Source organism: Phodopus roborovskii, unplaced genomic scaffold (genome assembly GCF_943737965.1).
Source record: "Phodopus roborovskii unplaced genomic scaffold, PHOROB, whole genome shotgun sequence".
Taxonomy (NCBI): domain Eukaryota; kingdom Metazoa; phylum Chordata; class Mammalia; order Rodentia; family Cricetidae; genus Phodopus; species Phodopus roborovskii.
This window is the reverse complement of record NW_026126434.1, coordinates 22,003,714-22,017,717: the sequence shown is the minus strand read 5'-3', so window position 1 is coordinate 22,017,717 and position 14,004 is coordinate 22,003,714. Positions and strand designations below refer to the sequence as shown.

Here is a 14,004-nt window from a genome sequence, read left to right as displayed (position 1 = left end):
AGGCCTGCACCATGACAACACCAGTTGGCATGCCTGTGAGGATGTGGAAAATAAGACTAATTTACTTTCTAACCCTGCTCAGGCAGTACCTGATGTTTTAAGACTTCAAGAATTTTCTTCATCTAATAGGATAAAAAAAATAATCTAATTTCTCAGTTTTGTTTGACTTTTCGGTTCCAAAGGTCAAAGTTCCACCTCTAGATGAGTGGCTACAGGCAATTAATGGATGCTGAGAGAGGGAGAGTCAGTCTATTCCAAGGCCCCTGGTAGATGACCCAATCCTATTCAGTCAGCCTTAAACACAGATGCATATGACAACATTCTTATGTTTACACATTTACATATACAAGCATGTGAGAATAATAAAGAATAAGAGGGATGAACTTGAGAAGGCATGTCAGGGGACACAGTAGGAGCTGGAGGGAGAGAAAGGAGGAGGAAATGATCAAATACAGTACTCATACATGAAGTTCCCCGAAAACAATAAATAAAAGCTGTAAGAGGCAGGTGTGGCCATGTGACCCGGACTTCTAGGGCTTGCTGTCTAGATTGCCTATGGTGAGGGGAGTTAGAGTTGCGAGTCCCACCGCAAGAAAAAAGAGCGGAAAGTGCTAGAGTGGAATGACAGACATTCACTCAGAATGAGCGCTCATCCGGGCTCTCCCCACATCCACGCACATGCGCACATACCACACAGAGCCTGTGGCTCTTAGCCTGAAAGAACACATTCATTTATTTCTACAGCGCCCTTTACGTCATGGGCCGAAAGACAGTTCTGGAAAGGAATAGAGGAAGCATCACAAACAAGTAATTCATTAAAAAAGGAAACTAAATTAACTGGAAAGTGCTCAATCTTACCCTACCTGAAGACTAAAAAGTAAAACAACATCGAGACTTTTTTTTTTTAGCCTATCAAATGAGCAAAACCCTCAAAAATGTCACTCCCTGGCTGGAGCAGGGTTGAGAAATACAGTTGTGGGGCTGGAGAGATTGCTTGGTGGTTAAGAGCTGTTCTCCCACAGGATCAGGGTCCAATTCCCAGCACCCACATGGCAGCTCACAACTGTCTACAACTCCAGTTCCAGGGAATCTGACACTTTCACACCAATGCACATAAAATAAAGTTTAATAAATTAAAAACTTTTTAAAAAAGAAAGTAGGTATAGGGGAAAAACTTGTTACAACTCAAGGTCACTCATGATATGAAGGACCCAGACCCTCACCCAGTCCCCATGGCAGCCAGGACAGGCTGCAGAAAAGACCCCAGAAGAAGTAGGACCCTGACTCAGCAGGATGTGCTGAGGCCCCACCCCACCCCCACCCCACATACCTTGCTGGACCTTGCCCTAATTACTGGGAATAAACCACCAGATACCCTCTTTGTAGTAAGTAACCAATCAGAAGTTAGTTGGCGGGCTTTGGATGTGCTCTACTGATAATGGTGGAATGCAGTAGGTAGCAACAACCCAGGCCCTGGGATGGCTTCCAGGCATAGCAACCTTTCTGCAACTGCAGCTGCAGCTGACCAATCAGGTTCCCCCAGCCCAGAGGTGCACCAATCCTGAGACTGTTACTATGCAACTAGCAGACTCCCAGACAGCCCCCTTGCTCTACCCCCAGTATATGCCCTGTCCCTCTGCTGCTCTGAGTCTCTCCTACTCCACCCACTGTGACTGTGTTGGAGTAGGAGGACCTGAGTTAACTCGTAAATTAAAAAGACTCTTTGCTTTTGCTTTGGACCTGGTCTCTGGGTGGTTTGGGGGGTTCAGAGTCTGGGCACAACAGATATACAGCATGAGCAAAGTAGGAACCACAAGACTGCAAAAGGCTGTGTGACTACAAACAACTTACAGCTAATATTGAATAGTGAAATGTATAATGTCTTCTCTTTGAAGCTGGGGTAAGACAAGGATGCCTGCCCCTTCACTCTACTGCATCCTACACATCAGCTATTATTTCCACTCTAGTTTACTACATACTTAATTCTTTAGGCTGTGCTTTCTGTAAAGGCCACTTTGTGTGAGGGCCAGACCTTTTGGATGGGGTGTGTGTGATTTATTGGTGAAACAATCATGTAGATCTATGTTACAACATGGGATGTGGTGCAGTTGTGATTTGCGTGTGTAGAATCTCACTGCTGGGAATGGATCTTCTGCTGACCTTGACAGGCAGATTTGAGTGGGCAAACGAAAGGGGCTTCCAGCTGGGGAACAAGGATGGCATGGCTGGGGGTGGGGAGCATGCTGGACGACAGCTCTGCAGATTTCACCAGCATTTTGTCACTTGACTCCTCTCGTGGGCAGTGAGGTTGCCTTCAGAACTTTCAGCATGACCTCTGAGTGCGCTCTTGGGCTCTGAGGAGTTCCACCACTTCATTCGTAAGATGAGGCAGCTGACGGCCCCCATGTAACCCTAGATTCAAAGATGGCACCTCTGTGGCCCACTTACTCACCATAACACATTAACAAGACTGAGCCCAGAATCATAATACCAGCTTGTAAGGTCTCAACATAAGCCACAGCTGTCAGGCCACCTGGAGAGGAAGAAGAAATGAAAGGAAGTCACATGTACTTCCCCTTACAGCAGCCTCTCTGTATGCCCTCCCCCCTCCACAGCCACTGCTCTGCAAGCCCCTCCCGCACAGCCACCTGCTCCCTACACCCTCCCCTCACTCCACCTCCTTTCAGATTTCTCATCCATTTAAACTTGCTTTGCCTAACAAATCCTGTTTTCTCTCTTTACTGTTCTTCATGGGCTTTTATAGGATACTGGCTTTTTTTTTTTTCAGTTTTGCCAATTTTGTTGAACCAATAAAACTCCAACTAATAATAATGAAGTTAATTCTGAAGTTATACACGTGATACTGTGTAAGAAAACACACTGTCCTGTAGCTATAAATAGGTTTTTAAGATGCCATGAAAATGAAGTTGTGAATTGTTAACATGTTAATACATGCTCATTTATTTCAGGTGTGTTTGTTCCTTCTTTATATGCTCACAGGATATCACCCATCCTCAGACAACAACAGAAGACGCATCAAAGCAGTAGAACGTTTTGACTTCCTAAGCCCCAGTTTTTCTTTACTCTCCATGCTTTTCCATTGTCCTAATCAAATGTAGTCTCTTTTCATCCCAGAAACTCCGTCTGGAAGTAATCATCAGTACTGTCCCTGGTCTCCACCAGCTGGAGAGCACCTTCCCTGAGCCCCGCCCAGTTTTAACAACCCAAACTGTCTCCGAGCATCACCCAACATCACCAGGAAGAAAAACCCAATTTAGACTCCTCACCACTATGAGCAACTTAGCGACAACTTCTGTCCCTCTGATTAGCTCTACCTGACCTCTAGTCATACTATGAGTAGAAGAAAATGAGGGATGAGAGCCCCGACCCTAGGCAGAGGCTGAATCCATGAGACCTGCCTTTCTAACAGATCCCATCTGAAGGCTTTGCCAGGAGGCCTCCTCAAGGGCCTGCCCTTGCTTTCCCCTCATTCACCTTGTATCCTCCCACTCTGCTACCTGGTAACCCACAGTGGCATGCCCCATTTTGTGATAAACATGATCACTGCTGACTTATCACTCTTCAAAGAGATTTTTCCAACCCAGTGTGATCCCTGGTGGTACCTCTGCCTCCATCATACTTCCTGGGATCAACAGACTTTGGGAAAATTTGGCAGCTCCTAGGACTCTGCTGAGAGTTTGTGTCAGTGTAAATTCATGTGTGCTTGGAGCTGCCTCACCTGTAATGGTATAAATGGCAGTAATGGTGAGCACAACCAGCATTGTCTGGTAAATATCTGTGTCCCAGACCATCTTCAAGAACATGGCACCAAAACCGATCTCCATCTGAAATGGGCACAAGGTTAGCAGCTGAAGCCTCATGGCCAATAGAATCAACAACCACCCAGGAAAGAAATGAGTCTTGGAAGCTACATAGAACAGGTGGCCTCTGGGCAGCACCCAGCCACTAATGGACGCCTAGAGAAATCTGCTCAAATTCTGTGCCCTCTGAATTCAACCAAAGTTAGTACCTCCAAGGGCTTGGGTTAACCAGAGGCACCCAGTTAACACTACCTAGCCAACTCTGCTGCGGAGTCTTGGAGTGGGGGTTATTTTCAGAGAGGCTGTTGCATGTGGTTCTGCAACTAGGAAAGACCATGGGCTTTTTTTTTTCCCCTGTAAGCATTTATTCTGGAAAATACCTTGTGTTATCTTTGCAATTTCTGGAGACTTTTAATTCTTTGTACTTTTAGAACACTACCAAGTTCACTTGAATCCATATATTTAACAAGCTCTGGGATTGGCAAACTTTTTGTTCAAGACTACACATTAAATATTACAGGTTTTGAAGGCTATACACCACACTGGTTCTAGCTTTTACAACCCTTTAAATTAGATATGAAAATCAGTCTCAGCTCAAGAGCTACAAAAAGTAGTCTCACTGGCCTGACCTGCTGACCAGATCTGACATACCCAGGCTGAGCGGACACTGGCTTTGAGGCATCCTGCACGTAATTTACCTGGCTGACCTCCCAAATCAGGGATAAAATGGGCAGAGATTCATCCAAGCATTTATTCCCCCAAATGATTACTGTGGCTCCATGATGCTGTAGACACTCTGCAGTATTCAGAAGACATGAGGAATGGCCAAGCCTAGCTTCTGCCCTCACTGAGCTTATGTTGAATAAACATGGCTCATTTTCAAATGCCATTCATTTGCTTAGTGAAAACCATCTATGCTGTGCTATTTGTGCAAAACGTGTTCTGGGGAGGCAGGGGTGGAGGTGGGGGCTGCAGAAAAGACTCACAGTCTCCGGTCACTTGAATGGAAGTGGAGAAGACACGAAATAAGCAAGCACACCAATAGATTGCTTTCACATGACGGGAACCATTATAAAGAAAATAACAAAGAAACACGCAGTAGAGACAACAGGGCACATCTGTGGGATGCACTGCCACAGTTTTGCTTAGGTGACACTCCCTCCCCATCTTTCCTTGGAGGAGCAAGGTCGCCTCTTTGGAGGGGCATTCCAATGAAACGCCTGGTTGATCTCTACTCCATGTGCAGGGACTCACTGAGATCCTGATGAAGATGTAAACCAGTAAGAAGGAGAAAGAGAAGCACAGCTGGATCCGGAGGCTGCCAAACCTCTTCCTCAAATACTCCGGCAACGTCACCACCTGCACCAGCAACAGACAAGTCACTGTCACAGGGTGAGTGGTAATGAAAGACAAAAAAGTAAAGTTAAAGAAACCCCCCACTTGAAATGAAGGACAGACTAACCTGGAAAGCTAACCCAGACCAATATCTGTTCCTTGGAATTTGCTAACTTCCCCTCACAAGGCCCTGAGATAACAAGATACCAAGAATTCACACTGCCCCTCCTTTCTTGTGAGTCAGCAGGTGGTGAATAGGGTTGTTAAGAAACAAAGAGATAACTGTACCTCCGGTTTGCCCAGACAAGATTAATTAGCACACCCTGAGGCCCTAAGGTCTGTTGACCCTAATAGGGAGACCATCCGGCCTCAAAGGGTCGCATACTCAATGGACAGAGGGTCCCACCCCCTCCCTAAGCTTGTGGGTTTTGCCTTTAAAAACACCTGTGCCTGGGGTATGAGGCTTCTCTCTAGCCTGCGTGTTAAGGGAGCCCATTTGTGCAAACGTTTCCTGTTCATTAAAGCCTCTTGTGTGTTGCAGCAACTGGACTGGACATTGAGTTCTTGGGGGTACCGACCAAAACTAGGAGACTCCTCATCCTGAGGGTCTTACAGTAAGAGGCTGGTCACTGGATGGCCCTTCCTCACAGTGTTTCTGTAAAGAGATGCTGCCAGATGGTGGAGATAGCCCAGGGATACAAGATGTGGGGGCACATCGTGATTGGTACCAGTGGAGATGGAGAACAGTAAAGATGGAGACAGGACATCTATCCTCCAGGAGCTGAGATTCCGGGCTCTGCCCGACCTTAAGAATGCAGAATGAAACCCAGAAAACTGGAAATGTGCAATTATGATACATTACTCATTATGGAGCCATGCTTTGTCAAACATGGCTGGCAGGAGATAGAACCTGACTATGCAGTCAGTTCTCAGCCACCTCTGGGCGAACACTCCAGTCAGATGGCAGCGCCCCTAAGCATCCTGTTTTCTACATCATCTCGGGCGGGCAGTGTGCGCCATGAGCACAGGGTCTGAGCTCACAGTGCTCACAATGCCCTTGGCCCCAACAGTCCTTGGCTCAAGTGAATCACTGAGAGGATATTGCCTCACTTTGTCCTGGCTAATACATAGCTCTGGTCCTACCTACCTGCATTTGTGTGTGAGCGCCCACTCAGACTGCAGCTGCTCAACAGAGACAACTCCTCATGGGGACCAGCACAGCTGCAGGCTTCCTTCTCTTTGTCTTTACTTGGTTTTATGTCATACTCTGCCATATGTCAAGCATTCTCCCAGCAAAGTTCTAAACATCCTCAAGATGTTTCTAAGTTGATGTTTGGGCTTCGTGGTGACCCCCAACCATAAAATTGTTTTTGTTGCTATTTCTTCACTGTAATTTTGCTACTGTCATGAATCGTAACATACACCCCATTTTCTGATGGTTTTCCACGACCCCTGTGAAAGGGGTTCACCCCAGGGTTGAGACCCACAGATTGAGAAATACTGGTTTAGGTGCCTTAAACAACAGGTTAACTGCTGTCAGTTGTAGAGGCTACACGTTCACGGAGTCAGAAGGTCTGCCCCCTCCCCAGGGCTGAGAGACACATTTTTCCAGCTCATGCTCGTAGACTTGTCAAAGACATTCAGTGTGGAGCTTAGCTAATCTAGCATTCTATAGGGTACACCACAGCACACACTTCTATCTGCCTCTTAGCTATCCTAGTGCATGCTGCAGATAGTTTTTCAACATTTCTGTTTATAATGTTCTGACATCTTTAAAAGAAATCTTTCTAGGGGCTGGAGAGATGGCTCAGTGCTTGAGAGCATTTGTTGCTCTTACAGAGGATTTGGGTTCAGTTCCCAACACCAGCTGGTAGCTCACACCCATCTGGAACTCCAGTTCCAGGGGATCCAATGCCTTCTCCTGGCCTCTTTGGGCACCAGGCACACATGTGGTGTACATGCATACATAGAGGCAAAGCACTCAAACACATAAAAACAAAACAAAAATGTAAAGAAGAATTGTTTCTAAGTCTTTCTGTTTGGGAATAACTGCCCTCCGCAAGACTAGCCAATCTCCACAGGTAACAGAGGGCCCAGGCCAGAGCATTAGCATTGCCAGCAGGTTAACCAGTCCAGAGCCTGACCTCCTCACCCAGCCTGTGTACCTGGAGACAATAGTCCTCTGCTGTAATCATCTCAGGACCAACACAAGCCTGTTGGAGTTAGTCCAAAGCTGTTGATTCTGCTGTGCCTTGCCTTTCCCGTAGAACCCCAACAAAGGCCTGGCCTCGTTCGCATCTTCTGCTTCCTGATGGCACTGATGTCTCTTCTTCGTGGGTGTGTGTGGCAGCTTGTCTCTGGGCCCATCCTATCTTTGGGACCTTCAGGTATATATAGCACTCCTTGTTTTTCTTGGGCCTCTCCTGTTTCTCCTCATATGACTGAAACCCACTAACTAGCTCATGAGAGACTAGAAGGAGGGAGGAGTCAGACGTTGTGCTTGGTTTAAAGCTAGCATTTGTTGTAATTAAGGACAAAAATCTTCTCCTGAGATTATTCCCATTAGGGGAGGTGGCGTTTTGTTTTTGTTTTTGTTTTTGTTTTTTTTTTTGTTTTGTTTTGTTTTGTTTTTTCTAAAGCATTAGTTCTTTTTATTACGGAGTTTTAAGAGTTTTTCAAAAAAAGGATATTTTCACTTTCTGTGGACCCCTTCACACTACCCCTTTAGTCCATTCCCATTTCTTTGTGTCAGCTGCCACTACCTAGAAACACTTGCTACCTAGGACCCGTGAGCTCAGTCTCAAGACGGACTCAGGCCATTTCCACTGTCCTCTGTCACAATCTTTCCACTCTCTTCCTGTAGCAGAATGCTTACAGGGGCCTCTCCTCTCCATTGCCTTCATTCTTTGCTGACTCCCCTAAACCTTTTCTCACCCCGATGAGCACAGCACACACATGGTGCACATACATATGTGTAGCCAAAATAAATAAATAAATAAATAAATAAATAAAACAATTAAAAAATAACAACAAAAAAGAAAAGAAACGGGTGGTGGTGGTACACGCCTTTGATCCCTGCACTCAGGAGGCAGAGACAGGCAGATCTCTGTAAGTCTGGTAAGTTTGAAGCCAGCCTGGTCTACTGAGTGAGTTCCACTAAAGCCTCCTAAGCTACAGAGAAGTCCTATTTCAAAAAACCAAGAATTTTAAAAAAAGAAAAGAAAATGAATATACAACATATCCAAATCTAGAGACATAATGAAGGAGGTTCTAAAGGAAAGTTCATAGTATAAATGTCTACACATTAAAAAAAATAAAAATAAATTGAAGAGATCTCATATTAGCAACTCAACAGCATACCTGAAGCTCTGGAACAAAGAGAGGAAATAACACTCCAAAGGAGTAGACAGCAAGAAATAATCAAACTCAGGGCTTACATCGATAAAATGGATTTTTAAAAAATACAAAGAATCAAGGAAATGAAGAGTTAGTGCTCTGAGAAAAACCAATAAGATTGGCAAACCCTTAACCAAATGGAATGGGACTAGAGAATGGAAAGGGAAGATCCAAATCAATAAAATTACAGACAAAAGGGGGGCATGACGGTAGACAATGAGGGAACGCAGAGAAGAAGGGGGCCATCGTAGCAGACAACGAGGAAGCCCAGAGAAACATGAGGACATACTTTCAGAATATGTGCCCCACCTAACTGGATAAGCCTAAAAGAAATGTATGTATGACTTACCAAAGTTAAATCAAGATTGGATAAGCAACTTAGACAAGCCCCAAACCCTTAGTGAAATAGAAGCAGTAATTAAAATCTCCCTCACAGGGAAAAAAAATGGGTTCAGGGCAGAATTCTACCAGACCTTCGAAGAAGAATTAATGCCAACACTACTCAAATGACTCTGCAAAAAGAAACAGAAGGAGTGTTACCTAACTCTTTTTATGAGGTCAGTTGCCCTAAACCACACAAAGATCCAGCAAAGAAAAAAAATTACAAAGCAATTTCCTTTATGAACATAAATGCAAAATTTCTCAAGAATACTTGCAAAGCAAATCCAAAAACTCTTTTAAAAACCAGATTATATAATACAATTAAATTGGTTTCATCCCAAAGATACAGGGATGGATCAACATACTGAAATCAATAAATGTAACACACCACATAAATAGACTAAAAGAAAAAAAATATGATCATCTTACTAGGTGTAGCCTTTGACAAAACCTAATATCCCTTCATGATATAAGTACTGGAAAGATTAGGTATACAAGGGCCATATCTGAGCATAATAAAGGTGATTTACAGCAAGCCCACAAGCCAACATCCAACCTCAACAGAAAGTCAAAGCATTTCCACTTAATAGGAATAAGAGAAGGATGTCCACTCTCTCCATACCTATTTAACATAGTATTTGAAGTCATAACTAGAGCAATAAGACAATTGAAGGAGATCAAGGAAAAGAAAGAATCAAATCACCTTTATTTGAAGATGATATGATTTTATACATCATAAATAACCCTCAAAACTACACCAGCTTCTACACTTTCAGCAAAGTATCTGTAAATTCCCAGGTAGTCGGGTAGTTGCTTGTGTCTGTCTACCCAAGACAGAATGGTATATTTTAGGTATCTGTAAATTAGGGAAGTCAGTGACAGGTTCAAAAGACTGACAGTATAATCTGTCCTTTAGGATGCTTTTACTACACAAGCAACCTTTATTTTTTTCAAAAAAAAAATATTATAAACTATAGAGTAACTCACAATGTACACTTACCTCAGCCTTGCTATAGATAGGAACAAATATCCAACCAAGAACAAAGACCATAAAGATAGTCTGAAACCAAGAAAAAGCAGAATTAATCAGGGGCCCATGTGTGTCAATTTCCTAAAAGAGATGCAGGTTCAGGTACTGTCTGAAGATCTCTCTCTCTCTCTCTCTCTCTCTCTTTCTCTCTCTCTCTCTCTCTCTCTCTCACACACACACACACACACACACACACACACACACACTTTAATGCCAGCGTCATCTTCCTCCTATCTGGCTGATCTAACATTTCTTTGTTCACTGTATTCCCTATGAACTAACGAGAATGAAAAACAGCATAATCCTTTTGAAAAACCAAAGACTTCATGCTCTTCATCTCTACTTTTCAAGACATCTCTGATAGTCACTTGAGGTTGAGAGCAAGCTTTTGTGTTTGTGAATCTTCTTTGGACAAGGATCAAGTGATCAGTTGCTAAGGAGTATTACTTACATTCCACTCAAGGGCCCCAACAGCAACTCCTGAAGCCGCACCTATCCCAGCCATGCCCATATAGTGGCCACTGCCGATATTTGCAGAATAAATGGAAATGCCCATCTGAAAATCAGAAGATGAGACTGTGTCAGAGCCCTTGTCACACATAACAAGAATTCATGTTAATGGGCTGAGAGTGGGGCTCAGTCATAGAACACTCGCCTAGTGTCATGGTTGGGGTTTCTATGCTGTGGCCAAACACCATGACCAAAAGCAAGTTGAGGAAGAAAGGGTTTATTTGCTCAATCTGCTGGTGACCCGGAGTTCTGTAAGAAAGCAGATTGAGAAAGCCACGAGGAGCAAGCCAGTAAGCAGCATCCTCCATGGTCTCTGCATCAGCTCCTGCCTCCAGGTCCCTGCCCTTTTTTAGTTCCTGTCCTGACTTCCTTTAGTGAGGAACCACAATGTTGAAGTGTAAGCTGAATAAACCCTTTCCTTCCCAACTTGATTTTAGTCATTGTTTCATCACAGCAAGGGTAACCCTGGAAGCATCTAAAAGGAAAGTAGCTAGTCATTCCCATGAGGGATTTTTCTTGATCTGATTATTTAAAGCAGGAAGTGTGAAAGACACTTTCTGGTGGCATCTCAGGTAATGGACATGGCAGAGGGAACCCTTTGCTGCCTGCTCACCCTCACCCCCTCTAGCAAGTCCTTTCCTGTTGCTACAGCCTTCTTTTGGGGGATTCCAACATGGACAGAAGACCAGGAGCTCTACAGGAACCCTCCAGGCCTTCAGCACCAGATTGGGACTACTGAGAACTCCAGCTCCATAGACCAAGACACTCCGGGATCCTCAGACTCTCCAGAGTGAGACAGCCATTGTTGGACTGCCTCGTGTCAGCCTATCTAACAAATCGTATACATATACATACATGCATACATACATATCAGTTCTGTTCTTTTAGAGAGAGAACCTTAACAAATACAATAGTCGAATCACTATTTAGCATGCAAACAATGATTCTATCGTCCCTTTGCTCCTTCCATCCAGCACCAAGCTATGCTGTACCACTACTGTTGCTCCCTCTACCCTGAACACCCCACACTCTGCCTGCCTGGAAAGGGCATACTGCACCTCAAACCCAACATGCATGACTCTGCCTTTAACAGATCCTTTCTGTGTCGCTAAACCCACAGGCCCAAGTTTAGCTTTCGTCTGTGTTTGGCCTAGGTACTTCTCAATAGACCTATTCACTATAATGCACTGTAACTAGTTTAAATATGAACATTGGACTGGTGGTGGCTCGATGGGTAAGAGTGCTTGTTGCAAAAGCGTGGGTGCTGAGTTCAAACCTCAACAACTGCACAGAAAAACAGGTGTGGCTGCTGTGCTTCTCTACCCTAGCACTCTGGGGAGCAGACACAAGAGAATTCCCAGGAGCTCACTAACTGCCAGCCTAGCTCCAGGTTCAGTAAGAGTCCCTGTGTCAAAGGCAAAGAGCAAAGAAGCAGGAACACTCAGGGTCCTTCTCTATGTACACACACAGGTACTTACACACCTGCACACACAATTAGAATTTTTCAGATGCAGTCTACTTCCATTCATGTGACAGAGTTAGGAAAGAAAAGACTTAAGACACTAAATACATCATCAATGAAATACAGTTGGTAGTTTATTGCAGCGATTGTTACACCAGCACTCAGGAACTGTAAGCATGAAGATTGTGAATTCAAGGCCAGCCTGGGCTACATAGTAAGATTGTGCTGAGGAGGAGAATGAGGATGAGGAGGAAAAGGAGGTCTGATTTAGCAAGTTTAAGTTATTTTGAGCTTAAGGTATATAAGTTAAAATAATAAACAAGCCAACACAGGCTGGGTAGTGGTGACATATGCCTTTAATTCCAGCACTGAGGAGGCAGAGGAAGGAAGATCTCTGAGTTTGAGGCCAGTCTGATCTAAAGAATGGGTTTCAGGACAGCCAGGGATACACAGCGACACCATGTCTTGAAACAAACAAACAAAAAACAAGCCAACAAAGAAAGCTCCCAAGCAGACAGCCACGGACGAGTTTACTCACCAACCACCATGCTAGATTTTGGCCAGCCAGGAAGAAGTCTTTTATTGTTCCACGGCTATGTGACAGTACTGCCTGAAACAGAAACACTGGTGGAAAACCCCATTCATGGAGAAGAGCTGGATGATATATGCTGGTCTTACTATTCTGGTTCTCAAATCTTGGTTGGACATGGGACCCAGGTAAGGCCAAGAGTAATCTGGGGTGCAGGGAGGATTCCTAGTAACAGTGCTGGGGGGGAGGACCCCAGAACTGATGCTCAGCGACTGGAAACAGGACCCAATGCAGATAGATGCTGTTTGTTATGGGTGCACACTCAGGGTTCCCCTTCCTGTTTGCAGTAGATAGAGTCTGTGCTCTCTTCCCTTGGTGTTGGAGGGAGATTAATTAGTTCCAGGAACCCTCGGGAATATGAGACCCCAGGATGTTCAAATCCATCACACAACAGACAGCTCAAGGTTTGCATCTGAACTGCACTATCTTCTGCTTCTTACTTAACCTTTGGGAGTCTCAGTTCAAGTCAGAGTAGAGTCTGGCCTTGCTGTGCCTGGAGAATTAGCTCCTAGACACTCTCAGCTCAAATCTTTTTTATAAAAAAGACATAAAATTTTGATATAATCTCTAGTACATCCTTTTGTATACTTCACATTGCCTCGACATTATAAGTTAGGAGGGGCATTGGTGACGCACGCCTTTAATCCCAGCACTCTGGAGGCAGAGGCAGGTGGATCTCTGTGAGTTTGAGGCCACCCTGGTCTATAGAGCAAGTTCCAGGACAGGCTCCAAAGCCACAGAGAAACCCTGTCTCTAAAGAAAAAAAAGTATAAGTTAGGCGTTATAATACTTAGTTACTGTAAATAATCCAGTTCAAATGAAAGAAAATCTCAAATACGTTCAGCAGGATCGGCTAGATCTGCAGATTGGGGAGCTCCTGGAGACAGAGTTCAGCGGGTTACAGCAGCATGTCTGTATCAGTTGCTGTCATCACCGAGACTCCTCACAAGGACTTTCAAAATGCCATTAAGGTTTGGGGTTCTAGGCTGCAGAGGCAGGCACATTTGAGTTACTTGACTATTATTTTGCGCAGGGGGGATGGGGTGGGGACAGTTATAGGACATAGGAAGGGATAATGGACAAAGTGGCTGATGCTTGGTTGGAAGGGTGGGGAGGGGCTAGGCAAAGGGTGGGCAAGGCCATCCCCTCGGGAGCGCCAGGATGCTGGTGGAGGCCAGGTATCTTGGGGAAGTGGTACACAACAGCCCAGAGTCCATGTCATACCCACAGCCCGAAGAACAGAACCAAAAAGAGGTACGAAGTCATCACCAGTGTGTCCGTGGTGCTGTGAATACTTAAGCCCATGGTGCTATAATTCCTGATGAAGGAGATGCCACGGTAATTCTCCGGGGGGTCCATGGCAGCCTTTCTGAGACAGGTAAGCACTTGCAGCCAGAATGCAGCAACGGTTCTGGACCCAGTTCCACTCCTGGTTCGCAAGGCATCCTGGGAAGAGCCACGAAACAGCCAGTAGGCTCTC

At 44.8% G+C, this 14,004-nt stretch overlaps 1 protein-coding gene across 1 annotated transcript in view; it reads right to left on the bottom strand.

Moving 5' to 3' along the window:
* LOC127224118 (sodium/glucose cotransporter 1) overlaps positions 1 to 13,889 on the bottom strand; it is a 32,101-nt gene extending 18,212 nt beyond the window's left edge. The window contains exons 1-6 of the mRNA XM_051186934.1: positions 13,749 to 13,889; positions 10,415 to 10,519; positions 9,934 to 9,993; positions 5,076 to 5,180; positions 3,740 to 3,845; positions 2,453 to 2,533 (exon numbers count right to left, since the gene is read on the bottom strand). Of these exons, the coding sequence (XP_051042891.1) occupies positions 2,453 to 2,533; positions 3,740 to 3,845; positions 5,076 to 5,180; positions 9,934 to 9,993; positions 10,415 to 10,519; positions 13,749 to 13,883 (592 nt within the window). The 5' untranslated portion in view covers positions 13,884 to 13,889. The remainder of the gene's footprint in view (positions 1 to 2,452; positions 2,534 to 3,739; positions 3,846 to 5,075; positions 5,181 to 9,933; positions 9,994 to 10,414; positions 10,520 to 13,748) is intronic.
* Between the last annotated feature and the right edge of the window lie 115 nt (positions 13,890 to 14,004).